Here is a 26981-nt window from a genome sequence, read left to right on the forward strand (position 1 = left end):
CCAAAAAAAAAAAGAAAGGAAATAAGATATACTGATAATGAATTGCAATTAGGAGCAAGATGTTTATCATAATCACACTTAACAGGGTTCAACATCTTGTTCCCTGACATATTGCACTCGCATGAACCGAAATAGACGGATTCACAAGGTTAAATTTGATCAGATGATACATTCCTCCAATTTCTCTAAAAAATGACTCAAGATCACTGGCTCTGTGTTTCCTCATGTTACAACAATAAAACCAACAAGATGGTGAGAAAACAAAGTCAAAATTGAACAGCCATTGAGATATACAGAACCCGTCATAGGTGTATAAATTAATGTAACTATAAGAAGCACATCCATCACGAGGTTGCAGAAGGAAGAAGGGAAATATTGTTTTTGAGGGCTTTCCTTGCGCGCCAATGGACAGCTGCGGCAGTTTCAGATGTTCCCATCTGGTAAATCACGATTACGGGAATTAGCACATTTACTAAAACTCTAAACTCAAACCACTATCTAATGTATCAATCCACACATTTTCATCACAAGATAAAAATTGTTTAAACAATTAAATCACCTATGACAAATTCTGCAGACAACACTCTTTCCCTTATTCCCCAATTAACTGTCTTTTACCTCTGCATGATGTGTATCTACATATCAGACATGAGAGAGATCAAGATTTACCTTGACTTCCATTGAATGATAATCTTGCCACAGGCTTGCGTCTTGATCATAAGTTGCAAGTGCAGATTCGTACAACTTCCGAGCTTTAGGAAGACCAGTCTTCTCACCAGTCGATGCAAGGTTCAACTCTAGCTCAATGCAATTTCTATACATAGCAAGTCCTGGATGAGGTAAAGCGAGAAATCTGCAGTTGACAGAAAAGACGAGATGAGAAACCATAATACCAAGAGCTGAGTGGAGGTATATCACCACATTAAATAATAAAGAATTAGAAACGCAACAAGAAACCCACCGTTTATACATCTCTCTTGCACTTTCAACTCCATCCCGTTGAAGAATATAATTTACAATTGTTGATGAGAGTGAAAACCCACTATCACTTCCACCATCTTTGGCCAATAAAAGAAGTGATGTCTCCACAAGCTTGTCAAAATATTGTCTCTGATTTGCGAAGTACTTTAGCCCCTAAACAAAAAATTGTAAATAAATTCCATTAGTACACCAAGATGTTGTTTATAAATTGTACCAAGATCTGCCAATCTCTTATAGACAGTATGAGGCATGCACATGCAGTTTTAAGCACCGAGGTTAAATAAAGCCTGTTTCATTGTAATAAAGCCTGTTAAGAGTTACGGCTCTGAATGCACACATAAACAGGGACATTGGGCATTAATCTTTATAAAGTTCGAAAAAGATCAAAGACCCACGTATGGTGATAATAAAGCACTCGAAATTTCTGCATACCATAACCCACAGGTTTTCTGCTTCTGAAACTCTAACTTTCATCAAAATACTTCTCAGGAGTTCAAGGATATATAGTAAATCCACCTTGCTTGGTGAAAGAGATTTATTCTGAATGCATCTCATTTCTATGGAAAGACGTAAGGTCCATAAACGCACAGCTTCTGAAAATTTTCCAGAGCACAGCTTTTCTATCAGCAACTTAGCTTCATCCAGTTTACCCAGCTGCAAAAGCAATGAAACATGTTCGCAAGCAAGATCTTCAGTAATGCAGCCCAGGCTTTCAGCCTTCTCATACACCATCTGAAGATGTGAAACAAGTTCAGTTGTATGGCCATGAGATTTGAAGTGCACGGCAGCTTCTCCACCCCTATCTTCATCACAGATTGCATCCATGAGGAACTTTACATAAAGCTCAACCATCACGGCTGATGGTACAAACGTCATACCCTCCTCATAAACCTATAAAGGGCATATGTGCAAGGTTACTACCAAGTGCAACAACAGATAATTAGTATATAAGAAAAGAAAAGAAAGAATTGTGGCAGTTGATGGACGAAAACGAAAAAGAAAGAAAAAAAAAATGTACCACCTGAACTGCTTTGCTGAACTGCTTAGCATTTATGCCTTCTAGGTCAGCTATTTCAACTCTTGCTAGCCAGTCCCAGTATAGTGGGTCCTTCGAAAAATCCCTTTTCATGTCCTCAAGTATCTTTTTTCGCATATCTTCCGAATGAGCCAAGTCTGTAGCTTCCAGTATCTCAAGAAACCTTGTTCTGACACTGAAACAAGTAGGTATGGCTTCAACTGCACCACTGTAAACAGTTTGAAGAATGTTCAAGCCATGCTCCCCAAAGACATCCAACTTCCCTTCACATTCACCATCTTGAAGATCGGATCTCTTGTCAGCATCCCCACTCTCATTGAGGGCCATAAATAGTTCCTTGTTTTCATCTCTCCACTGTTTCTCATCTGCCTTCCTGTGATCACGAGCTAGGTCTCCCTCATCCTCCCCTAAGGCAACTTTTCGAGCTTTTAACTTGTTAAGGTATGTGAGTTCCATACGAAGATACTCTACCCATAGGTCCTCAGAAGTTGGGCATGCCCTCAAACCATTTTGCATGAGAGCACGGGCAGCTGCAACATTCAGATTGCTATCGAATTCCCAAGCAGCAGCATAAATCCAGACACCAGGTACTTTTGGATGAAATCTAACCAATTGAGCCAGCGCCTAGAATAATAACACATGGAATAAGAACTTGAATCACTTCCCGTTGTCTCTCCAAAGTTGAATCCCAAAACCAACGGAAAGATACTAGGAAAGAAGACAACAAACCAGTAACGTGGTACCTACACCACATACATTTTGCATATTGAAAAACAGCAAAAAGTATCAACTCGTTTTTACGCTAAAGACAAACGTTATTTTCTCTTGCAGTCACTTAAAGATAAAAATGTTAAAACTGTAAACTTCCAGAGCAATGATAAGAGTCGTGCAGTTGTACAAAATTGATCCAGATTAAGTCCTACCTTGCCAAGTTCCTTGCTTTACAGGAGTTAACAATCATACAAGTAGGGAGAAAATAAAAAGTTAAATCTTCAGAAACAATACCTTTTTCATCCTTCCATGTCCTCGCGCTCGACAATATTCCAAGTACTGAAACCAGAGCTGGATATCTCCCTTAAACCGGTTCGTGGCAAGCCGGTAAATATCGAGAATCCTCGACACGCCGGCGTAATCCGAGACGGACTTTTTCGATTTTTTCCCGCCGGACTTTCTTAAAACAGATTTCTTACGGAGGCGTCGGAGGGCGTCTAGTTGCTTTTCATACTCTATGTAGGCCAAGAAATCTTGCTTTAGGGGACTCGGCCTCTTGAGGCGGTACTCGAACTTGCGACGCTTTTTAACTATCTCTGCTATCTCTCCGCGGCTGAACAAACCGCGCCGCTCTAGGTCTTCTAGTTCGTTGAGCATGCGCTCAAGCTTGAATTGCACCACGTCCGCCATCGCCGGCTATCTCTATCGGAGTGGTGCTCGTATCTGTGGGTAGATGGCGGCTTGGAGTGAAAAATGGCAGTGGCCTGTCTGTTGGTGAGCGTTAACGGAGAAGAAGAAGATGCTAGCGGGCTTCAGATATGGGCTGAATTAGGGTTTTTGTAAATTAAGATGGGCTGAACAATTAGTTGGGCTTCACCATTTGGGCCCATTTACTCTGTTCTATTTTATTTTCCTGCTCTGCTTTGACCTTTTAGATTTTAATAATAATTCGATGAAATAAACAATCTCTTGAACAGTGGAGCATTTTAGGGAGGATGGACGTTTGTTGGTGTTTTAAATGAAAAATATGTATTTTTATTTTTATAAAGGTTTACATGGTCTTGCAATTTCACGCGCCTACTAATGGCATTACATCGCCATGTAAATAAACTTTTTACTAGTGGAAAAGGAATTCTAATGCCGGCTTTCAAGGCAATACTCCGCCTTCAACTCCACTACCAAGTGTATCACCGCCCACGCCTCCACCACTTACAACCCTTCCAATGCCACCACTCCCAGTTTCATCTCCAGCTCCACCAGCAAAACTTGATCCACTACCCAAGTCACCGCCCATTCCGCCGCTACTACCAAACCCTGCGCCCACACCGCCGAAGCCAGGCCAAGCGCCACCTCTGAATCCACCAAAAGCCCCGCCGAAAGGAGGCAAGTGCTGATGAAAGAACGCCGTTTCCATTCCAGCTCCAGGGTTCTCGACAGGTAAGTATCTGCCATTAATGGCAGTGGCAAATGCTGCAATCACCACTAGAGATAAAATCTTGGTTGCCATCTTGTTTGAGTATTAATGGAGTGGGTGCTGGATGAGAATAGAGGGTTGAGATAGTTTGGTTTATATAGACTGGCAAACGTTGTGGGATAGTTCAGGAAAATTTGATGAAGTAGAGGTAAGTAGTCATTCAAACTCTGTGCTTGGCCAAAGCCTAACACAACCACACCTAATCTTGGCACAGACTAACTCTTTATCAACCAATCCAGATGATTCATTCCATCCTAGTTGTTCAAGAATTTGTTATCGTTGAGAAAGTAATATGGTGAAATTTTGTTGGCTCACATGAAATATGTCAATTTATTGCTGCATAATCAGGCATTGTGTTTGGTGTGATTTGAAATTAAAACTAGCTTGCTCATGCATTTAACATAAGTTGCTTAATATTATATCAAGCAGCCGGAAACCCCACACCAGATATTCTAAAGCAAATTTGATAATAGGAACATTTTGCAGAATAAAATCATGAAATACATCGTTCCATCAAGATAATGGTAACTAGAAAGAAAAAATCAGAAAATTTGTGAAGATGTTGAATATAATATAACTCACGGCTCAAGTTGAGCTGCCTGAACCGACATTTGCTTTCCTAAATGCCATGTTTGTTGCCCGGTCACCCTTTCGTGACGGTTTAAACTGTGCATATTTAAAGAGGTCTAGTATGACGTCCTCTTGCTCGGCCGCAAAGGAGAGCATTCCTTGGAATTGGAAGTTCATCTCTCCATGATTTGGATGAGGTGTAAACTCTTAGGTAGAATTGCTGACCCAAATACTGCCTTGCCCAGTCCTCAGATCTTATGTTCCACATTCCCACATTGTCCAAAGCAATGTAGATTGCAGTCCAAGATTTCGGGTACACCTATTTAGACCAACACAAGGGACCAAAAATAAGTTGAAAAATAATGCAAAAAAGGTACATTTGATGTTTAGGGAGTGGTATCTTGAAGTATAAATGCTGCTACACACCTGAACAGTGCAACGAGCAACTGTATCTCTCAAATTGTAGCGAGATCTGCTAGCTTGAGTCCATTGTCCACCATCCATTCTGTTCCATTTGCACAGAGTTAGCGAATCAAGAAAGCATGATTACCTTACATGAATTTTTATGGAGTTGAGTATAAACTCACCCAACAACAAAGAAAGAATATCCATCGATGTGCCATGACTGGACAGTATTCTCCCAATTTTGGAACACGATTTCTACAAAAGACCGGTAATCAGCATGCATCACAGAGGTTGCGAGGTAGCCATTTCCCCAGTTAGGTCTGTCGGGGATACTCCCGACGCTGAAGACCCCTCCGATATTGAAGTAATCAGCCAACTTTAAGGGAGTGTCTGGGGATACATACGACACACCGTTGACAGCATATCTCTGTTTGCCATTAATATACGGAGCAGAGTTGGCAAGAATAATGGTCCTAGCAGGCTTGATCAGTCCGTAGTGGTAGGAGCCTTGTGGATTCGGTCTGGGTCCACTCGCCGTCAGGTTCCAACTGATTGAAGAACACCCAAGTAAGAATTTGACTATAAAAGGATCTTTACTTCCTGCTATTCCATAGCTAGTATACTCTCTTCAAGTAGTAGTCACTAATTCAAAATTTTCATACAAAAATCATTTTCAGGTGAAAAATTAAGAGCTATCTAGCGGGTGAAACATAGTACCGTATAGATCTAGCCTGGTTGAGAGACCAATCAATCTCTGTGGTAGGTCCACCGGGGGGGTAACCAGAAACTTTTGCAAATGAATTACGGTAATGGAGAACAGCAGTGGTGGTAAGCACTTTAGAGGTGAATCGTGATGATACTACAACGTAATAGTCCTTTGCTGGCTGGTTAGCTGTCACCAAGACTGAGTAAGACTGTCCTAGATGGACGTCGAGGGACGAGTAGGTAGTCTGGAGCGTGTGTGATCCTTCTACTTCTATCAGTTTCATGGTGTGTCCCTGGATTCTGAAATTAATGGAAGTTGCAAGCCCAACATTGGATATCCTGAACCTGTATGTTTTGCCTGCAAGAGGAATCTTTGGATTGATAAGGATGAAAAAGTTGGCAGGAAAAACAAGTATATATACCAGAACTTGTAATCACAGTAGTTGATTAAAAACTTGAGTCACCTTGATCAACATTGAATGTATATCCATTCCAACCACGCCCGTTTATGATAAGCCCATCAGGGAAGGGAAGATTGTGACCACCATCCAAGAAATACTTCAATTGCTGGAAGAATGAAATTAGGAAATCAATTTTATGGGAAAATACAGTGCCTTTCTCAACTCCCCACTCAAATACTTATGTTAACACCAAGGGCCAAACAATGACTTACTCTGTGACTTCTCTTGAACCAGTCCCCAGCAAGTACGACATGATCCCCAGCAGGAGTAGGATAAGGTACAGGAATACGAGGACGACTGTAGACTTTAATGCTACCATATCCTCCAGCAGCCTTATGGAGTGCAAGTGATGGGAAGTAGAAATAGGTTCCAATCTGATCTTTTGCTTGAAGGGCATAAGTGAAGTTTTTCCCAGGCGGGATTGGGCAGCTGGTGCCAAACATTCCGTCCTGCCAGGAATTTCGTCTCTGCTGCAATCCATTCCTGCAAATAATGACCGAAATCAGGAATTCTGGTATAGCTGCTCAACTGTGAAACCTTCGTACATATTGCATCTGAGACATTTGATACTCTCGCTTACGTTGTACTGTCTGTATCTAACGATAATTACGTTTCAAGACTCAGTAACATAAATATTAATTCTTCAAGCTAAGAAAAGAAACTGGTCTTGCTTTAGTACATATTGCAGATTTTAGACATAATATTCAAGACCCTTTAATTCCCCAAGAGGTCGAACTAATAAATGATGCACATTTAGTCTGTAAGTACATAAGCAGGACACTTGTATCTCTGTGTGGTGGTGTTTATTTAAATACATGCTTATTAAGAAAAAAATAAAACTGAGATCCATAGATCTAGCCGTCACGTGCAAAGTGGCAACATGTCATATGCTCAATAGACTTCCCACTTGAACTCCATAAATTTATAACATTATTTCCTTCAAAGAGCAGCTTTAAATAGATAAAACTCCCAACAATAATGGAATCTGATAAGAACTACCCATTTTGTCTGTAGCAGCCCTTTGAGAAATCTCGTTCAGGAAATGTTCACATCAAATCATATGAATCCTTTCAACAGATTAAACAGCTGGGGATTCATATCCTGAGCTAAACCTCAAATCTTGGGTACATTAGTGCCAGCTTATAAGGAAACAGAGAAACAGAATAGATCTAAGTACATTCTGAATCGTAAGCTGAGATTTGGCATACAATGCATTGTGGAGCAGCAGAAGGAACGGCCTCCCATTTAACACTAAACAGCAACAAGAATGGCGGAAACAGTAAAGATTAAAGAGTTTGCATACCAAGAAATGAGAAATGGCTCATTCAAGTAGTTGTAAACACTGATAATCAAGTTGTCATTGGTAACACAGTCAATCGTCGGCCCCGGAAACTGCCCATTTATCAAGATTCCCTGCACCACCACATTTCCTCAACTTCAATCCCAACAACATTCAAGAAACGCAACACAGAAAACAGAGCAGAAAGCAGTTAGCACTTAGCACCTGTTGCTTGACTCCCAGAGGATAAATATCACCGTAGGTGACTTTCCAAGTGTAAAATCTGTAAGGGTTGTCGCCATTAACGGCATGTAAAACAAGCAGCAGTGACAGAACAGTGATGAGAGAAGTGAAGTCTCTCATAGTGCTGTTTGCTTCAACACTTTGTTCAAGAATCAAGAATGTATTTCTCCCTCTTCTGTTTCCGTAAATAGGAAAAAGTGGTGGGTCTTTTCCTCTTTGTATGCAAATCGAGGAAAAGATCAAAGGAGATGGGAAAGAAAATAAAAGGCAATGGGGGTCCAACGGAGGAACAACTATATAGTAGGACTGGGGGAGTGAAGTGAAATATGGTGTTCCTGTTCTGTTCCATTCCTCACCGCGCAATAAGAATAGTTTCTCTGTGTGCTTGCGGCTGAAATGACGCATTTGCCACTGTCACGTGCCGCTGCCTCCTCCTACAACCCCTAGAACTATAGTACTATCTCTGCCAGCTTTTATTATAGTAAATTTTTCTCAGGAGAATCGAAATTTTTAATTACTACTTACTAGTACATGCCAATTAATTTGTTACTCTGATTTATGATATTATTCAAATTAAAAATCTATTCGAATTCAGTTATAATAAATAAATACTGTAATTGAATCAAATTTAATCTGAGCTACAGATCCTCATTACACTTAGTGACATTATTAAATTTCTAATTACAGTCTAAAAACTTGTTAAATTAAAGTGAAGGAAGGATACAAACAGTCATCTAAAAATGGACACAAAAGGGTAAGGTTCATATTAGTGGGAATCTCGTCTCATTTAAAAATTTAAATTATTAAAAACAAAAAAAGTATATAATATGCTTCTTTCTATAAAAACTTGTGTATTTTCTATAATGATTTATAGCAAAATTAAGATTTAGAATGTTTTTTTTTTTTTTGCTATCGTATTGAATTATCCATAAATTATAATGATTAAATATTAATAATTAATATATCTAACAATTGAGATAATCCCTTATTTTAGCAGAAGCTAGAAATAGAAGTGGTTAGAACGTGAGACATAGTAATGAGAGAGTTGAGTTTGTAGGTTCCATGACCAAATCTCGCATTGATTGGTGCGGAATTGCACATGCATATGTGGACAAAGTGGGCAAAAGCCTATGATCCCAATTAATGTAGAAATTATTAATTTCATATATGGGGGGGGTAATAGATCTAAGAACATGTCTATAATGATTAAGGCGACGGTGACTATCAAAAACTAAAGTACATGAAATCAAACCCCATCATTTATTTGTATCATCTTTTAATTGATTGAATAATCATAATGCGCAGAGAAATTGGAATTTTTACATAAACAAGAATTTGGAACAGAATGCCTTATGAATTACAAGATATTATATTTTAACATAAACATATTAGTTTTTTTTAAAAGAAAAAAATATTTGAATATAATAAGTTTGTAAAAAATAACTAAAAAGATCTGGTCAAAATTTTAAAAATAAATAACAAATTCATTAACGTTTGTATTTTCAAATAAATATATAAACTCTTATTTATAATTCTTAGAGATTTCTTCTTAAAAAATCCATTATAAATTTTTAAAAGAGTTGAAAAAGATAGAGATATGTGGAAATTGAAGAAGTAGTTAAGAGTGGGGGTTGGTGTTTGTGATTAGTATGAATTGGGGAGGCAAGAAGTGAAGGCGGCTTCACAATGCACATGCCACCAGCTGTGCAATAGCTACTACTTGCATCTCAATAAAACAAAACAGAAAACTGTAAATAATAAACAATCCTTCCTTCCTACTGACATAAATTAAGTGAGGACTCGTGATGTTAGCTCACTCTAACAAAATGCCAACCCTCCTCTTCCTCTTCTGTCCTATTTGGATAAGACCTACTACACTCTCCTAACTTTGTCATTCTCAAGGAAAAATACAACTCAAATTTCAGTACTACTAGGGAGCTGCTTGCTGCAGGAGAAAACAGATAAAGACCGATTCATTGTGCCCGTGATGACTGACACTAAACCAGGATCAGCTACAGCACCCAGCCATTATACATATTCCAATCATTACTATATACAATTGTAGATGCTCATGATGAGTTGACAAGTGATTTTGGTGATGCTTAATATTAACTCCACACTGATATCATTCTACAGGAGAAGTTTTTACATCAACATAATGCTGCTCAGCAGAAGTTTTCGGGTCCTTCTTACCGACTCTGTTATAGGCACACAAAAGATATGCAGCATTTAGAGAAGGAAAAGGCTTAAGGGCCAAAATGACTAAACTTCTCTGTGGAGGCAACAGTACTAAGTAGAATCACTGGGACAGATAGTTAAAAGCATTCCATAGTGATCACTTGGTAAAACAGGAAGCACTAGCTCCTTCACTTGGCCTTTCACCCTCCTTTCCTTGATGTATGATACACCTGGAATTGCATCTTTACCTATCATTTCAATTTCACTTATCTTGAAATCCTTCAATTTGCAAACAAATCGATCCAGACGTTTTTGCAGAGTTCTGTTGCCACTCAGCATCTTGTTTGATTTTGTGTCATACGTCCATCCAACTTCTCCAGGCCTTAGCTCTGTCCAAGCATCCACCCATCCATCAAGTAAAGGAAAAGGACCGTCCAATTTATCATCCCAGTTCATGTCCCCACAAAAGATTACGTTTTGATTTTTCTCCAGAAACCTCACTGCCTCAGTGGCCTGAGCCACACGTTCTTTGCTGAACATCTGATCCCATGTTGGAGGTGCTGGGCAAGGACTTTCCAGATGGCTGGTAGCAATAACCATGGTGATACCTGGTTGCACTTCAACTTCTGCAACACAAAGTTCTCGTCCCATGATAGAATTATGGAAGGGTTTGCAGCTATAGGATTTAACCGGCAGTTTGGATAACTGCAAAAGATTTTTTTCAACAGTGTGAATAAGATACCAATACAGAGATATTCGCAGAATATGAATTAGTATCACTTTCACAAATTTATCAATGCTTGCTTCCATTGCCATGCAGTAATGTAAAAGAAGAACAGATCCTATACATGCAACAGTGTTATTATGTATCACTGCTTGTAGACATTCTTTTGACATTTTTTTTATATACTGGTTTGACCTTTTATTTTATATCACCTGCATGCAGAAATATGCTCCTGGAAATGCCGTCTCGTCTGGAATTGAGCAGCAGTATCGCTTCCACCAGCTAGATTTCTGGAAAATGCCATAAAAACTGGGAGTGACCTCCTGTAGAATCACATAAGCATAAGTATCAAGACAAAAAGGCAGCAGGGATGAGAATTTATGAAATCCCGAATCAACTTAATAAAAAGATTGGAAAAAACCTGAAAACACATAACATCGGGCGAATGCGATTCAATAAGGTCGCCCAATGCTTTCATCCTCTTGTGCATCTCAAGATCTTCACGAAACCACACATTATAGCTCAAAAACTTCCATGTTTTACATTCTGAAGACGGATGTGTCTCACCTGATGTGGCTGCACAGCATTGTTAACATCATAAGTTCACATCCTAATAATAGAAAATTATCATGTAAAAGAAAAGGCAAATATAAATCAAAACACTGAATAAATTTCATATGAGGTCCAAACATGAGTACCTAAAATAATTCAACTAATCCTTGTGAGTTAGCTTAAATGATATCTGGAATTCTAACTCTTCAAACCTTCCAAACACAAAGAATAATCAAGAATGATACGAAGAAGAAGCAGATTGATTGTAGTTTTAGTAAAGCACGCAATGGTCATGTGTAGCATATATATATAATTCTCCATACAGCAACTTTTACTCTATTCAGCTCCTTCAAATATTGTATGGTGCTACATTTAATTTTCGATGTACCAACTCAACAATATGATCAATTGTTCGTGGAACTCTGATTCCAGGAGAAGTCCTAGTCCTAAGAACACATTACACGGCTGTTGTTGATTCTGCAAAACAAAGTCTCTGTATTTCCAGGAAACAAACTAGGTAAGATAAGAATATAATTAAAGCCAATACCTTTAGACATTACATGTGAACTACGAAAGTCATTTTCAGCAGCGGGATCTCTCTTTTCTCTTCTTCTCTTAGTTTTTGAGGATTGAAGATGGCTAGTAAACTTTTACCAATAATACTACATATAAAACTAAAAAATTCAATTTTTATATATACAGCAGTGACATATCGGTTCTGCCAAAAATCCAGAAGGCCACAAACAAAAATCCAGAATCATTAAGAGAACATGGAAAATATACCCCCAGGTTTAACTTGAACCGCCTGATTCGCAGCCTTGACAGCCCTAAACCCGCAAGAACCACCGGCTGTACTTCCACTAGCCTCCACACCTGTAACCTCCCTATCTTTTCTCTTATTAATGCAAGGCTGTAAAACTGCAGACAAACCCTTATTTCCTCCAGCATCAACCTTTCCGCTACCATCATCACCCATGTATTGTCTCTCTCCATTTCCCAAGTTACAATAATCTCGGCGCAGCACAACTCCCTTTGACTCACCAGAAGGACCCGTATCATCACCACCACCAACTGGGTTCTCGCCATTTCCTTTCTTCGCACTGCTACAAGTTCGCAAGGGCATGAAAACGCTGCCAACGGAAGAACCCAACTGCGCGTTCCCAAGATCGTCATCGTCGAGTTCAAGAGTGGATAGTAGAGAAGCGGAAGCCCTATTGCCACATATTTCACAAATCGTGCAGGAATACGGGTTCAAGAAAGTGCACAAGGCGCATGACCACATAGGTTTTGATGATGGCGAAGATGTCGTCGTCGATGATGATACGATGGCGGGTTGCGGTTGTGCGGAGAGGCAGATTTCGCAGTGTGATTTTTGGGAGGGTGGATTGATGAATGTGCACATAGAGCATGTCCAGGAAGACATTTCTGAAAGGGTTTTCAAGGGGTTACCAAATATTCTACGGGGGAAACGAAAAGGGAAGAGGATCGACTGCGCTCTGTTTGGAAACGAAGGTATTACCAATTTTGAAATTGAAATCATCATATGTTGGCGCTTCACAGGACAAGCTTAGGTGGGTGGGAAGATGTGGGAATGGGATTCATGGAATGGAATAGGAAAGTGCCTCCCTTTCAATTTTCACAATTTAAATATTATTGGTTTTATTTGAAGTCCATTATCATAAATTGAATTGAGAGTCCTAAAGTATTATTGCGTTGGACCAAAATGTGGATTAGATATTTAAGGATTTTAAATTCATAATAATAATAATAATTTTATTAAACGGATTCGGGTTAGATTGCTCTATTAACAAATTCTAAATTTCATTCCAATGAAATAAATTAGATAGATTAAGTACCACAAGTGCATGCACGCAGCCATTCGTATTAGATATATCAATGACATGACAAGTTGAACGCTAGTTGTTACATGAGCGACTGACAAACGCAGCAATTTCTTAAAGACAATCTGCATAAAGTAAGTTTTAATTCAAATCAATTAGTGTACAATTTAAATAGAGTTATCCATCACACAACAAGTTTAATTATAGTTGCTATGTGGCCGATTGACAATCTGAATCCACCAATCAAGAAAAATAGCGCTTTTCTTCTCCAAGAATAATAAATGAGTCCAAAATACAACAGCTTTTACAAATGAAGCATCAAAAAATAAGTGATCTCCCCCTACACAAATACCCATCCACATGCACATACTGAAACATGATCCAACACCTTCTTCTACATTATTATGAGCAAAACAGAGGTATTTCTTCATCTACCCAAAACCTTCACTCACTATCTTATTATTATTCATACCCTTTACACTTGATCATCAAAGGAATAATTGACAAAACAAACAAGAAACGACGCCCGAAAGCAAGTACAAAGCCTTCCCAACAGCACATATTGGCGTGAAACTGAAGCCCATAACTCTAACCCTGTCAGCTCCACTTGCTTGTGTTGAGTTCACAACCTGGCTTGTCTTATTGCTCACAATTTTGCTGCATCATTTAATATTATTGTACATGCATATGTTATCAGTGCATATTCGCAGTTAAAACATAACAAGATAAAAAGAATTGAACATAAGTATGCTCTCATAATGCCATTTATTCATAGGGAATTGCAGAAGAAATCGACAATGTAGTACGAAAAAGCACATAAATAATGCATACCTTCCAGGAAATATGCAATTCCCGTGACCTGCAACCATCACCACAAACAAAAAAGCATATTTCAGGAGACAGAGTTGATGAAAGAAGTGGAGCCACAAATTGAAATTACTTGTTAAAAGAAATATCTCCAGAGTGGGCTAAGAAAAAATATTTTACAGCAGAATTTGGGATTCTGGACAACAGTTTACCCAAATGAAACCACAGAAAGAGCTAAATTCAAGCAGATCAGTATGCCTCAGTGTTTTCCAGCCTCCTCCAATTTCAAATGAGACAATGTGATCCGTTTCTTGGCAGGTGGACACCTATATGTCCTGATTTTCAACTGGAGGAGTTGTCTAATGCGAGACAAGAGTGGGCTTCGATTGCTCATAAGAATCAAGAAAATTTCGTTTTCTCATATTGTGTCCTCAGGCAAGGATTATTGTAGTTTCACTCACATTATCCATCACAGCTTAATACTCAAGAATCCATATATATGCAGAAATTACTAGCTAAACATAGAGTTGCAACCACTTCCATTTCTTCTAACAAATCTGTAAATGTAACATTAACAAAGGTGCAAAAATTTACTTACTAGGATCAGTTGTGGTGATCATTGCAGCACCCTTGAAGTCACAAGAACCAGAAGACTTCCCTTCCTTCTGATAATAGCTATCAAATGCATATGAGGCATGATTCTTCACATTGTTGGGCTGGTAGCAACTCTGCCCTGGTTGAATCTCTGAGCAATTCGCCCTTCCCGGTCCACAAGCCCAGTCCAAAGCAGTCTGCAACGTCTTGGCATCTATGCCGTCCGCAGCTATGCAATACGTTTGATTAGTAGTGTCATTAGCCAAAAATGTACCACTTCCGGACACATGAAGCAAGTAAACCGGAGTCGTGTTCCCATAGAAAAGGCCCCAATTTGCCTCAGACACCGGAGGCGACCTCAAATCTTCGTTGAACAACTCATATATGTACACACTAGAAGTAATTTCGGGGTGCAATGGTGTCCCACTCCGATCAAAAACATGCTTAATCAAGTTCGAGTTATATGTATCTGCATTGTCAATTGTCGCATAAGGCTCCTTAGAGTCCCCCCTCGAAGGCCAACCGGTTTCCGTGACAAGTACTACCACATCAGTAACATTGAGATTCTTCATAGAAAAATACACCGAATCGATCATGGCATCAAGAACGTTAGTATAGTGCAGCAAAGTATTCGGATCAACCATTTCTTTAGAGGGCGTCAAGGGCTTGAATAGAGAGTTATCTAAAGGCACAACCCCTTTGTTCTGCATAAAAACATAGTAAGGATACAAATTCATCATCAGGGGTGACTGGGTCCTGGACAAGAACTGCAGCAATTGGGTTATAACAGGGCTTAAGCTCTGATTGAAGAAGGCTTGGGAAGGTGGAAACGGGTCAAGAATTATGGAAGCAGAACTGGGAGTCGAAATCTTGATTTGTGTATGCAAATTTGCAGCCACAAGAGCACTGTAGAGCGACTCAATCGCAGACATAAGCAAAGGGGCTGAACTAGGAATAGTTGTCAAAACTTCATCACCAACGGCAATGCCAGTGATGAGAGTGTCAGGATAGTAGGCGGCCACATTGCGGCCAATCCAGGTGGCGGCGGTGGCGTTGGAGGAGCCAATAGCAAGAAGCTGGTTGTTGGGCACACTGACAATGACTCTAATCTTGGTTTTGGCAAGCGCCTTGAGAATTTGAGCATCAGCATCGTAGAGCCTGACATGGTTTATCTTTTGTAATTGCAGAAAAGCAACCAAATCTGCTGCCGAGAGCAAATTCGAGACATCTGTGCCGATGTTCACCCCCACAAAAGGCCCATCTTTGTCCTGCTGCGCCTTAATCTCTGCACACAGAAAACACACAAATTCCTCACATTTGGCACAACTTCAACACACATAACCAACTAAAGTTAGCTTCTTGAAGAAGGGTTCTCGGCATTCACATCAAAATTACCTGTACAGAGCGATGCGGGCAGGACAATGAAGAGGAGAACAAAGAAGGGAACGAGCTTATGATTCTCCATTACAGAAAGGCCGGAGGTTCTCTTGAATCATCTTCTGGTTCCGTGTCGGCTAAAGCTAAAGCCAGAGTTGTAGTAAATCTGTAGTAATTTAGAGGGTGTTTTTGACCATCAAGAACCAGAGATGAAGGGAAAAAGAAGGAACATTGACAGGAAATGGTGAAAGAAAGCTACTTTGTATTAAGAGTGCGCTAGATTTGCAGTGATGGGATTTTGAGCTGTGAGTTCCAAATGACCATAATGGCCTCGTGGACCGACAACCAAATTCTTGTTTAAAATTATGAGGAAATGTCAGGTTGGTGGGTTTTGGTGCAGAAAGTTTGAACTGTGTCTGCAAAGTAAAAATAAAATAGAGAAAAATACTAGTAAAAAATAATTGTCTTTTTTATTTTTAAAAAAAGAAGAGGGGGTCTGGGGGGGGGGGGGGGGTACTTTTTTCTGGAGTTAATGAGAATAGAAATGTGGAGAGTGGGGACTGAGCTTTGTAGTTACTTGAAACTTGAGACTATACTCCTGGGATTCTTCTTGAATACCAGGCTGTATTTTGTCTTTTACGAAATTACTTTGATGCCCCTTACAGAGATCTGCAGAGTCTGAGATGGAATGAAACAAGTGGGCATTCACCTATCACATTTTAATTAGTTATTATTACTCAAGAAATAAAAGAGAAAATTGAAGAGCTTTATCCAATGGGCCAATGTATGTGAAGAGTGGAGCTTGGTTGATTTCTTGTTAGGGTTTCTATTCATTCCGTGCTTGTTTGTTTGTTTATTTACTTTTATTGTTGGTGAAGATAAAATTGATGGTATAAAATCTTTTTTCATTTTGTCGTCTTATTGCCATTATATTTTATTTCATCATAAATACAATCATTTTAAGATACATTAATTATGTCAAATATAGGTCTAAATGCATTGGGAAATGATACTTTTCTTTTTGAAATAAAAAGTTAGGAAAATGGACGACTTATAATAATTCTTTTTAGAAACAATAATAGAAATATCTTATCACAGTCTAATATTCTGATTTGAATTATAATTATCACAGTCCCATATTATAACTAAGTTGTGAAAATTATAATAGAAAATTGACAGGCATGTGGAAGAACAAGAACCCAAAACCTAAGCAGGTGGAGTTAGTGTTGACGTAGTAGTGGTTGTCTTTTCATTTGACATTGGACTAAAAAAGGGAGGGGGATTTAGCAAAACAATAAAGTTCATTAATTATCAATAATAAAATGTGTGGGACTGGGGACAAAGGGCAACAGGTGATTAAAGTAGAAAGAATGAGAGGTTTGTTCGGCTCAAAAGAGACTTGAAGGTTAATATGCTACTTATACTTCTTACCCACCATCCCATGTTTTGTGTCAGTTGCCCCCAACCCCAACCCCATTCCCTTGTTAACTCACTAATTAATTTTATTTCAAGCATTAATCAATTCTCATTTACCGATATAAATATTGTTTAACAAATAAGCAATATGTTACATATAAAATACTTTCTATCCGATGCATATAGCAATGTTCTCAAGCCGCCCTATTCATTTTGTGATTTGAGGGATTGCAACACCAGAGAAATGAAGCTTTTCCACCAAGACTGCTACTGATGATAATTTAACATTTGCTCACATCTAGACATACAAAATTGAACCTCACAATCAACAAAACTAACAAAAGACAAAATTGAATAGAAAGTACTATTTGGTGTAGAACTGGCGAAGTTCAAACCAACTCTTGGGAAAACTTCCAGTGTCTCTCTCTTCTACCATGCTACAAGATCCAATTCCCTGTCCCCTGTTTCAATCTACAGAACCATGTATTTACTACTTTCAGTGGAACTGATGAATGATGCTAATCATTGGAGGGCATTCACAAAAGCCAACAACGAGTCGACATCTCTCTTCTCTGACGGATATTTTACAGGCCGCGAGGAGTGCTTAGGGAAAAGAAGCAAGGTAGGAAAGCTTCCCAACTGCAATTCTAGCTGTGCAAATGCCTTCTCCTCCCCATCAGCCCTGAACTTTGCCACCTTCACACCATACCCTGCAAGTTGTTCTGCCAAATCCACGTACGAACCCTCCATTGCCTGGCAAAATCTGCACCAAGGTGCATAGAGCACAACAAGCCACGGTTCCTCCCTGTTTTCCAGTTTCAACAAATTCTCAATTCCAGGCCTGCTCAAGTTTACTACACTCTTGGTGTTGAAAAGATCAGCATGGGTGGCAGTTCCGTTAGCATGAACACTGCCATTTCCATTCCCATTCAAATTTTCCTCCTTAATGTTGCCCTTGTGCAGGCCACACTCCTTGGCCTTGGCATCTTCCCACCACCACCGTCCTTCCCGCTCATGTTGCCCAGGGAGTACCGGCCTTGTGCATGGCTCACATCCAATCGAGATGTAACCTTTAGCATGCAATGAGTTAACAGGCACATTCAATACTCGGAGGAAATTCCAAATGTCATTGCCCTTAACATTTGCAACTGGATTCCACTTCACCAAGCTGCCATTCCCACCATCCAACCCCTCAAAAACAGGATCAACCTGGACAACAGGGATTTCTGATCGAGTGCCAGGTGACTGATCCTTTCGCTGGCCAGTTATCCATGCACGCAAACCCTTGAGGGCCCTCCTCAGGGGCTTAACCTTCCTCACCCGGCAGCATTCCTGGTGGCCATCTTCATAGAAAGAGAAAAGTCCCTTGCTCCTAACCAGAGCCTGAACTTCCACAGCATCAGGAAACATGTACTCAATACGAATACAATAGTGCTTCTCAACTTCATCAAAAAATTTGTACGTCTCAGGATTCAACCTCCCAGTGTCCAAGCTGAAAACCCTGAATGGTCGTCCAGTTAAATGTGCATATTCAATCAAGGCAACATCTTCTGCCCCACTGCAAAATTCAACCAATTGGTTTGAGCAGACTCTTAATAGATATATCACAACCAAGAACAACAGAACAGAAAATACAAAGAGTAAATAGCTAATGCATTATTTACTAATTGCTAAAGTGCTTGAATACTTTCACTTAAATAGTGAAGCAGCCAACTTACAAAGAGTTAACAGACATATCCATCTATTAGAAAGGCCTCAATAACTTGTTATTATGGTTCAAGAGGATCTCCAAAAAGATCTTCAGGCAAAAGAGATCCTGAGAATGAAAGACCCAGACCAAATAGCACCTGAAGCTCTAATAGAAATATGATAGAAACAGTGCATCCTCTTAGAAGAATTTGTCATTGAAGCAATGTTAACTTATGAAATTTAACCTTTTCCTTCTGGAAGTTATTTTAAAGGAAATGGCCCAGGTGATGCTTGAACCTGAGTCCTAACAACGTATCATTATTCCATCTGAGTATCTTTTATGCCATGTCGTCAATTGCGAACCTGTAAACAATGTATTCCTCTTTTTTATTCTTTTAATGGGTTAAGTAGAATGTACTATCAGCTATTGTTTTCAGATTCAAATCAAGAACAGCTTCTGGTAAATTCTAAAAAAATCATAAGAAATTCTTACAGGCATAGGATATTCCAAATTGCAGGCAATCAATGACGGGTTCATAGTTCAAAGTCATCAGAAATTACACCAAGTTACCAAAATAACCACCCAACAGAATTTTGAATAGACAATCGAGCATATGAAATAAGCAATTTGGGTAGATATGATATAATTATGTGAATTACCTAAAAGCAATTGCAATATCGTTTCCGAACTTCTCGAGGGCCTTATCCATAATCTCGAGCGGGGAAGCATTTTCAAGCTCCTTTGCCAATTTTTCATAGTCCTCTTCCTCCGCTTTTTCGACCATCTCTGCTGCAATTCGAGGGGCCGCCCAGTCAGTTTCCAAAGATCAAGCAATCCATTAAACCAAACAACACACATGCACGAAACCAAAGAAAGTCCTTACGTACCAGGAGCAAACAAGGTTGCTGCAGAGGGGACGATTGAATCATTTCTCTTCGGTTCAGCATTCAACGGCTTCACGACGCAACGCCTCCGCGAAAATTTCACGGCCGACGATGGCAGATGCGAGCTATCAAACGACTGAAACCCACCGAATTGTGCGACTGCAACAAAGGAACGAACAATTATCGATTAGTTCACGCACATAGAGATAAAAAGAAGAACATAAGACCCAAAATGCAAATTGAAAAAAGATACTAATAAAATGGCACCTTTGGTTTGGTCAGATAAAGAAGAGCTATGAAGAGCAGACGAAGAGGTGACAGCAAAAGCCATTGTTGTATCTATCTATGAATCCACAGAAACCGAAACTGTAAATCGATTCAAGAAGATTGTATGATTGTGAATTATGGTTTCTGGGTTTTGGAGTTTGTTTGCAGTGTTGTGGGAGGATGAAACGGGCACACATTATAATAGGGGGAAAATGAAGGGCGGGGGAGAGGCCTTGACAAATTCATTGAACCTGGACGTATTTCTGGGTATGGAGGTGACCCACGTGGCGACAAACGATTGGTTGATCCGTTAATGTTGTAACTTCGAGTCAGCGCATTCGTCAGTGGCGAGCTCAAGGCGGAACCGGAAGAGAGAGAGAGTCATCTCTTCACTGTTGGCTTGGGAGGAAATATGAAATTCCTTGCCGGGCTAAAACTTGGTTGGATTCTTGTCGGGTCTTCCTTCATTCTTCCCTTCAATCTTTCTTTTCGTTCTTTATTCTTTTTTTTTTAAATATATTATGCTGCATAATTAAAAATTGGTAAAGGTTAAAAAAATAGGCATTATAATGTAGATATTTGATAACACATGAATTTGCGATTAAATAATTTGTTTATCTAATTATTATACATATATATAATTCAAAAAAATAATTATATATTAAACTGTGCAGTTCGATTTTTTACGTTTTTTTTTAAGTTCTAAATTAAAATCAAAACAACAGTGCGGTGTTATATCACTCTAAATCTAAAATTACGATTTAAAAAATAAATCATAAAAAATGTTCGATCCAAACGATTTTAAATTTTTTTATTACCCCTTGTCATGAGTCGACCTTCCTTCGATACTCCAAGGCTTGGGAATAGCCTGAAGAGACGTAGTTAGAGGAGTCAGGGTTGAATCTTATAACTTATTTTCTCAAAATAATTAACTTGATTTAAGTACGAGATGATTTTTAGCTGGAATTTACGATATGCTTCCCAATTTACTTTTCGAGTACTATTGGTTTAAATGCATGTTCTGTCCCATAATCTAAGTAGCTTAGTGTTTTCCTCATTTAATTTTATATAGTAGTATTGTGGTCATATATTTTTTTAATTTTCATGATTGTAGTATCTTTTTAGTTGGAGTTCACCGTTTTCAATGAAAAAATACATGTGTATCTATGTAATATTTTAAAATTGATGTTTTTGTTCATATTGACTAATTTCTACTAGCATTTTTATCATTTAACTTTATAAGGTATTATTATTGAGTTGTATTTTTTTTTTTACCTTTTCTAATTTCATTTTTTTTCGCTTAAGTTCACACTTTTTATCGGTGGAGGTGAATTTCAACAAATAAAAAGACTGAAATCACAAAACTAAAAAATATATAGAATCAAAATGGTACTATAAAAAATTAACTGACGAAATTAAAAGATCAAATCACCTTTCATTTTCACATGATACACGCTTCATTTCCCGAAATTCTGAGAAAAGAGGAGAAAATCTTAAAACACGTACTTTCTAAAATATTTTTTACGAACACATTTATTTATCTCTATTTTCTTGTTATATCTCCATAAAATATTATAAAATCCTAAAAATAAATTCAAATACTATACTCATTTTTTTGTTTGTTGTTTTTTGGGAGGGGGAGGTAATAATTGAGCAATGCGTTATTTTTCCTTCGTTTAGACCCTGTTTACTTTGAGGATCATATTCAATGAACGGTACAATTATCATTTATTAAATGAATGATAAAAAAATCCTGTATAATTAGTAAGATGTACACTTATATGTATTATTGAAATAGAATTATATTATGTCAAGTGTTTTACATTGATGTATCCACATACTTTTAGTAGAAAAATTACTTTTGAACCATTGTTTACAAAATAATAATTATTTTGTCTATTATTGTTATTTTATAATTATTATTTATTTATTTACTTTTTTTTTATTATTATTATTGTTATTTAAATGTAACAGTAATTAATAGATGACTTTAATTTTATACCGAAATTTTATACAATAAAAAAAAGTAGTGTATTAATATATACTAATTTTTTTTATATAAAATTAGATTTTTGGACATTTTAACTGCGGGAACAAATCACTATGTTTGTTTTCATTTCCAACTTATTTCCGAGACAAGTCAAAACATACCCAATATTTGCCATCATTCAAAAACACCTTATTTATGTGTTTTTAACTGTTTTAGCATAAAAACATACATATATATATACACACATATACACATAAATATATATAAAAAAAGCATGATTTGATAATGAATAGTAATTTTTGTCTCCCAAAATACAACATTAAACATATAATACTTATTTTAAATTATCTCCAAAGACATGATTTGACAATGAATAGTAATTTTTGTCTCCCAAAACACAACATTAAATATATAATACTTATTTTAAATTATCTCAAAAAACAAATCCAAACATACATACTATCTCTAAAACACACTTATTTATCTTTGTTTTTCTCTCTCTATTTTCACAAACACAACAAAACACCTAGAAAATGAATCCAAACATTAAGAATATATTTTTGGAGGAATCGGAATACATCTTATCAAGCAAAAGCGGATGCTGCTTAAAAAGCTGTGAATCTTACCCGCTACAGACGCTTGTCAGCCGTAGATTAGATAAGTCTCACCAAGAGTGCCATAGCTATCAGCAACCGTCACAAACCAAATATGTCACACTCCGTAACCCTAGTTAATCTCGTAAAAAGCGTGAATAATAACTTTTTTTTCCTTTTCTTTTCTTTTGGTGGGGGTTAGAAGAGAAATTATATGTGCACAGCACTCGCGCAGTGTTGAAGCGAGTCTCCAGATTCTTCGTTTCCCTTTTCAGAACCCTGATCATTCACTCAGGTACAACTCTTTCCGTGCTTTCTTCGGAGAAATCTTGTGTTTGTGGATCAAGATCAACGTTTGATTCTTGAGTTTTAGTTTTAGTTTGGAGTCTAAATTATTCCGAATGTGGAGGATTTGCTGCTTTTGAATGTCTACTTCTTTGGAATTCACAGTGCATTTTTGATTTCTTTGCCAATTAAATCCAGCAAAACAAGGGATTCGTTTATTTGGTTGATTGAAGCTTTGAAGAAATTAATTTGTTTCAAAACTCTTGTCTCAAACTTATTCGGGTTGTGGATGCAGATCAATGGCTGAGGCAGCAAACCCAGTTACTCCAAGTCACGAGCTGTTGGAATGGCCGAAGCAGGACAAGCGCAGATTCTTACATGCTGTGTATCGAGTGGGAGACCTTGAGCGCACCATCAAGTATGTATTCAACTAATTAGAGAGATTGTGCTTGTGGACGTACTGAGATGTAGCTTTCCTCTTTTGTTTATCCAAGTTGCGTATTCTTTGCTCCCTGTTAGGTTTTACACTGAATGTCTTGGGATGAAGCTACTGAGGAAAAGAGATGTTCCGGAAGAAAAATATGCCAATGCTTTTCTTGGTTTTGGCCCAGAGGACTCTCACTTTGTGTTGGAATTGACCTACAGTATGTTGAATCATCAGTTTTGATGTATGGCCTTAGTTATTGATTTTCATGGTGTATTTACTCTATGAGATCATGAAAGACCATAATATTGGCACTATGAAAAAGTTGCTACTGCTGGTAGTCACCCCCAATATTGCCTTTTAGCTACATATGACATGTTATCATATAAACCAACTTTAGCCCTTCCCTCAGTCCTCCTGACATAGACTTGTTTGTAACTAATCTAGTTGCATTTTTATGTGAATTCCAAAGTAAAGGAAAGATAAGGTTGAGTCTGGATGAAGCACAAGTCGACTAGTTGAGCTCATGAAACATATAGTTATATATATTATGGAATCTCTATATCTTTCAAAGATACTGATCAGAATGGAAATTTTTTTTTTTTAAGTTTCCTATTCTATTATCTGTTCATCCATGCCTGCTAGTTAACATTCTTCGATACATCAAACAGACTATGGGGTTGATAAGTATGACATTGGAACGGGATTTGGACATTTTGCCATTGCAACTCAAGATGTAAGTGCTCATCAAATTGTTTCCTTTTCTTTTAACAATTGATGTGAGTGGTTGTCTGTCAGCCAGAACTTACATTTAGTTTTTCCGATAAATTTCTGTTGTTAAGGTTTACAAATTGGTTGAAGACATAAAGGCGAAGGGTGGAACTATCACTCGAGAGCCTGGTCCAGTTAAAGGCGGATCAACTGTTATTGCTTTTGCCAAGGATCCAGATGGCTACCTTTTTGAACTAATTCAACGAGGTCCCACTCCTGAACCACTCTGCCAAGTGATGCTTCGTGTTGGTGATCTTGAGCGCTCTATCAAATTTTATGAGAAGGTGAACTCTTCATTCTTCATGATTTTTTTTTTTTAAAAATTGTAATAATCTGTTAAAGTTACATCCTAATTTTATCTCAATTAGTGGAGTGCATATCGACCATTGTAGAAATTGTATTCAGACATATAGCTTAAGACTACATTATTAATTTGAGTTTCTTTCCTGAGTTTCTATTTCCCATGTTCTTGTCAATAGTTTAATTCATACTTCCTTGTATTGCTCTTAATCATTTGCAGTGGGTATCAATTCTTTGTGCATTTGACAACATGCTTCTAAATGATTAAAATTCACATCAAATGATGGAGTAAAGCATTTTCAACATGCTTGTATGTTGTATGGTAGATGACATCTTTTTTTTTTTCATTGATGCAGGCTCTAGGAATGAGACTCTTGAAGAAAACTGACAGACCCGAACAAAAGGTATTATTGTTGAATGGACATTGAACTTTATATAGGCCTCAACTTTAGTTGATTTTGAGGCAACAACATTACTCTCTATAATTTGCAGTACACCATAGCAATGATGGGATATGCTGATGAATATGAGACAACTGTTCTGGAATTGACATACAACTATGGTGTAACTGAATATACAAAAGGAAATGCATATGCACAGGTTAGCTTACTGCTTTATCAAAGTTCTCTTCTCATTCATTGCTTCTTTTGGCCTCATTTTGGATGTATTCTTCATTCCAGGTTGCAATTAGTACTAATGATGTATACAAGAGCGCTGAAGTTGTGAAGATAGTTACCCAGGAGCTTGGCGGAAAGATAACTCGTGAACCAGGACCAATCCCTGGAATTAACACTAAGATAACTTCTTTCCTGGATCCAGATGGATGGAAAACTGTAAGTTTGCAAATGCCAATGTAAAATTAGAGATTTATGTAGCGTGAATTTGACAAGCAATATTATATTTATAGTTAAAAAAGAATAGGCTTCAGATCAACTTAAAAGAGAGGCTTTGCTCTTCTACTAGATTTCAGATGAATGGCTTGACTTTAAAAAATTCTTGTTTTCGTCTTCAAAAATATAATGTAAAGAAAGGCACAGGGAAAGGAAAACAAACTTGTGTAATATGAGCAAATAGTTTTCATCAAAGCCATATGCATGTTGTGGTGCACATAACATACAAAAATTTACACACATGCATCAAGTTTTACCACATTGAAATGAAGATCTTTAACATTATAAAAGTTGAATCAGCCATCTGGTTTCCAGAAATGTTGCTAGGGCCAAGCTTCCTTTGGAATGACCTTAGATTTAATTTAACTATTATCTTTTCTTACCAGAGGATATAAACACTATGCTAAATCTTCACCTACTTTGTGTTTGTTGTATACATGGTTCAGCTGCAGAATAGATTCACGTGGACTGAAGCTCAATGTTATTGACATTTTCTGTTGTATTAGGTTCTGGTTGACCATGAAGATTTTCTGAAGGAACTCTAGACAAACGAGTTGGGTGGTCAAGAAATGCTGGAGGTGATGTACCTTAAAATTGATGTTTCCATTTCTGGTTCAATAATGTAATCACATATTAACATGGGATGATCTGTAGTAATAGATCGTAGTATTAAGCAAAAGCTAGAAATGCAAATTCAAGCATCATCTCCTGTATGACTTCTCTGTATTACGTGTGTGGATTTGAGGACAGAAGATTTGGTTTTTTCAATTCAGAATCGAGTTGTGGGAAATGATAGTTTCCTTTATTCTTACTAGTGAATAAAACGAAAAGGGAAAAAAGATTAGAATGAAGAGATGAAGCAATCATGAAGACCTAACACGGTTACCAAATCAAAAAAGACGACCTAAAACGGTTGGCCCAGTAGACCCTACCTTGGTATAATAATAGATTTTATTACAATATAACATATGACCTGTTGATCTAATATAAGAAAAATAAAGTCAACTCGTGATGCATATAAACAAAAATGTGTAATCAGGTCAAGGGAATCTCAGAAGGGTTTTATTTCATGTGAAGTCGGTTTTGCCCTTCTGATCAATTCCCAAAGCACGCACTAGGCTTGGCTTTCCCACAGGATGCCAAGTGAAGTAATAGTTGTTGGATTGAGGAGATTTGTGTGGGTTTACGCTCCATGCGCTGTGATTTGGGGTCCGGGCTGATCCAGACACGCCTCCTTCATCCCATCAGTCATCTCACCACACAGCTTTCTGCAGTAGCCCCACTCTATCTCCAATCTCTTTCTCCGCATCTGCTCCCACATTGACTCCTGCCACTATTACCCTTTCCTCTCTTCATTCTACAATCTACACTTGTAGATTGTTTAGTATATCTGCACTTTATATTTATAATACTAAAGCAATTAGAAAAGAAAAGGAAAAACAAGAAAAAGCCGAAAGAGAAAGAGTGAAGAGGGGAAAACAGTGAAAGGGTAGTGTAAAATGGAAACAAAATGATGCAATTACTCTGCCTGCC

At 37.9% G+C, this 26981-nt stretch overlaps 6 protein-coding genes and 1 long non-coding RNA gene across 9 annotated transcripts; 2 read left to right on the top strand and 5 right to left on the bottom strand.

Moving 5' to 3' along the window:
• Positions 1-22: 22 nt before the first annotated feature.
• Positions 23-3540, bottom strand: LOC105175332 (U3 small nucleolar RNA-associated-like protein). Of its 2 annotated transcripts, none has more exons than XM_011097750.3 (6): positions 3023-3540; positions 2003-2641; positions 1498-1872; positions 962-1134; positions 670-853; positions 23-437 (listed from the first exon to the last, which is right to left on the bottom strand). In XM_011097750.3, exons 1-6 carry the CDS (start codon positions 3416-3418, stop codon positions 345-347), a joined length of 1860 nt encoding a protein of 619 aa, XP_011096052.1. In that variant the 5' UTR covers positions 3419-3540; the 3' UTR covers positions 23-344. The 2 variants fall into 2 exon arrangements, with proteins under 2 accessions (XP_011096052.1, XP_011096051.1); XM_011097749.3 differs by having other exon boundaries at positions 1414-1872; positions 3023-3539.
• Positions 3541-4652: 1112 nt separating this feature from the next.
• LOC105175333 (L-ascorbate oxidase homolog) lies at positions 4653-8204 on the bottom strand. The gene is made up of 8 exons (XM_011097751.3): positions 7848-8204; positions 7647-7756; positions 6556-6826; positions 6347-6449; positions 5895-6240; positions 5360-5725; positions 5199-5277; positions 4653-5091 (listed from the first exon to the last, which is right to left on the bottom strand). The coding sequence occupies exons 1-8, from the start codon at positions 7983-7985 to the stop codon at positions 4879-4881; spliced, it is 1626 nt and encodes a 541-aa protein (XP_011096053.1). The 5' UTR covers positions 7986-8204; the 3' UTR covers positions 4653-4878.
• On the top strand, positions 5607-6827 carry LOC148784897 (uncharacterized). The gene is made up of 2 exons (XR_016063082.1): positions 5607-5744; positions 5855-6827. It is a non-coding gene; the product is annotated as an uncharacterized LOC148784897 (long non-coding RNA).
• A 1736-nt stretch (positions 8205-9940) lies between the features above and the next one.
• Positions 9941-12960, bottom strand: LOC105175334 (endonuclease/exonuclease/phosphatase family protein). Its single transcript, XM_011097752.3, has 4 exons — positions 12103-12960; positions 11189-11343; positions 10980-11090; positions 9941-10748 (listed from the first exon to the last, which is right to left on the bottom strand). The coding sequence occupies exons 1-4, from the start codon at positions 12860-12862 to the stop codon at positions 10155-10157; spliced, it is 1620 nt and encodes a 539-aa protein (XP_011096054.1). The 5' UTR covers positions 12863-12960; the 3' UTR covers positions 9941-10154.
• A 443-nt stretch (positions 12961-13403) lies between these two features.
• On the bottom strand, positions 13404-16287 carry LOC105175335 (O-Glycosyl hydrolases family 17 protein). The gene is made up of 4 exons (XM_088876717.1): positions 15957-16287; positions 14566-15846; positions 13992-14019; positions 13404-13817 (listed from the first exon to the last, which is right to left on the bottom strand). Exons 1-4 carry the CDS (start codon positions 16024-16026, stop codon positions 13649-13651), a joined length of 1548 nt encoding a protein of 515 aa, XP_088732843.1. The 5' UTR covers positions 16027-16287; the 3' UTR covers positions 13404-13648.
• A 1308-nt stretch (positions 16288-17595) lies between these two features.
• LOC105175419 (5'-adenylylsulfate reductase 3, chloroplastic) lies at positions 17596-20550 on the bottom strand. 2 transcript variants are annotated; one of them, XM_088875904.1, is made up of 4 exons: positions 20196-20550; positions 19932-20087; positions 19704-19830; positions 17596-18912 (listed from the first exon to the last, which is right to left on the bottom strand). In XM_088875904.1, exons 1-4 carry the CDS (start codon positions 20257-20259, stop codon positions 17877-17879), a joined length of 1383 nt encoding a protein of 460 aa, XP_088732030.1. In that variant the 5' UTR covers positions 20260-20550; the 3' UTR covers positions 17596-17876. The 2 variants fall into 2 exon arrangements, with proteins under 2 accessions (XP_088732030.1, XP_011096156.3); XM_011097854.3 differs by having other exon boundaries at positions 19704-19833; positions 20196-20459.
• A 2364-nt stretch (positions 20551-22914) lies between these two features.
• GLX1 (glyoxalase/bleomycin resistance protein/dioxygenase superfamily protein) lies at positions 22915-26238 on the top strand. The gene is made up of 9 exons (XM_011097754.3): positions 22915-23073; positions 23359-23481; positions 23583-23707; positions 24159-24223; positions 24330-24542; positions 24915-24962; positions 25051-25158; positions 25239-25391; positions 25955-26238. Exons 2-9 carry the CDS (start codon positions 23363-23365, stop codon positions 25991-25993), a joined length of 870 nt encoding a protein of 289 aa, XP_011096056.1. The 5' UTR covers positions 22915-23073; positions 23359-23362; the 3' UTR covers positions 25994-26238.
• The last annotated feature ends 743 nt before the right edge of the window (positions 26239-26981 follow it).

This window comes from Sesamum indicum, linkage group LG12 (assembly GCF_026168435.1).
Source record: "Sesamum indicum cultivar Baizhima isolate 11 linkage group LG12, ASM2616843v1, whole genome shotgun sequence".
Lineage (NCBI taxonomy): Eukaryota > Viridiplantae > Streptophyta > Magnoliopsida > Lamiales > Pedaliaceae > Sesamum > Sesamum indicum.

Bases quoted from the DNA above. Each gene is read 5' to 3' on its own strand.
- LOC105175333 (XM_011097751.3), bottom strand. From the start codon at position 7,985: ATGAGAGACTTCACTTCTCTCATCACTGTTCTGTCACTGCTGCTTGTT. The intron at 7,757-7,847 runs GTGCTAAGTGCT...GTGGTGGTGCAG, and splicing joins CTCTGGGAGTCAAGCAACAG to GGAATCTTGATAAATGGGCA. The intron at 6,827-7,646 runs GTATGCAAACTC...CATTATTTGCAG, and splicing joins GAGCCATTTCTCATTTCTTG to GAATGGATTGCAGCAGAGAC.
- LOC105175334 (XM_011097752.3), bottom strand. From the start codon at position 12,862: ATGATGATTTCAATTTCAAAATTGGTAATACCTTCGTTTCCAAACAGA. The intron at 11,091-11,188 runs GTTTTTTCCAAT...GTGATTCTACAG, and splicing joins CCGATGTTATGTGTTTTCAG to GAGGTCACTCCCAGTTTTTA. The intron at 10,749-10,979 runs GTGATATAAAAT...AATCTTTTGCAG, and splicing joins GAGCATATTTCTGCATGCAG to TTATCCAAACTGCCGGTTAA.
- GLX1 (XM_011097754.3), top strand. From the start codon at position 23,363: ATGGCTGAGGCAGCAAACCCAGTTACTCCAAGTCACGAGCTGTTGGAA. The intron at 24,224-24,329 runs GTAAGTGCTCAT...TCTGTTGTTAAG, and splicing joins TTGCCATTGCAACTCAAGAT to GTTTACAAATTGGTTGAAGA. The intron at 24,963-25,050 runs GTATTATTGTTG...TATAATTTGCAG, and splicing joins CTGACAGACCCGAACAAAAG to TACACCATAGCAATGATGGG.
- LOC105175335 (XM_088876717.1), bottom strand. From the start codon at position 16,026: ATGGAGAATCATAAGCTCGTTCCCTTCTTTGTTCTCCTCTTCATTGTC. The intron at 15,847-15,956 runs GTAATTTTGATG...TTCTGTGTGCAG, and splicing joins GCCCGCATCGCTCTGTACAG to AGATTAAGGCGCAGCAGGAC. The intron at 13,818-13,991 runs GTATGCATTATT...TAAATGATGCAG, and splicing joins AATTGCATATTTCCTGGAAG to CAAAATTGTGAGCAATAAGA.
- LOC105175332 (XM_011097749.3), bottom strand. From the start codon at position 3,418: ATGGCGGACGTGGTGCAATTCAAGCTTGAGCGCATGCTCAACGAACTA. The intron at 1,135-1,413 runs GTATGCAGAAAT...TTTTTTGTTTAG, and splicing joins CAGAAAACCTGTGGGTTATG to GGGCTAAAGTACTTCGCAAA. The intron at 438-669 runs GTAAATCTTGAT...GTGATTTACCAG, and splicing joins ATCATTCAATGGAAGTCAAG to ATGGGAACATCTGAAACTGC.
- LOC105175419 (XM_011097854.3), bottom strand. From the start codon at position 20,259: ATGGCTTTTGCTGTCACCTCTTCGTCTGCTCTTCATAGCTCTTCTTTA. The intron at 20,088-20,195 runs GTGCCATTTTAT...CCTTTGTTGCAG, and splicing joins TTTATCTGACCAAACCAAAG to TCGCACAATTCGGTGGGTTT. The intron at 19,834-19,931 runs GTACGTAAGGAC...CTCGAATTGCAG, and splicing joins AGCAACCTTGTTTGCTCCTG to CAGAGATGGTCGAAAAAGCG.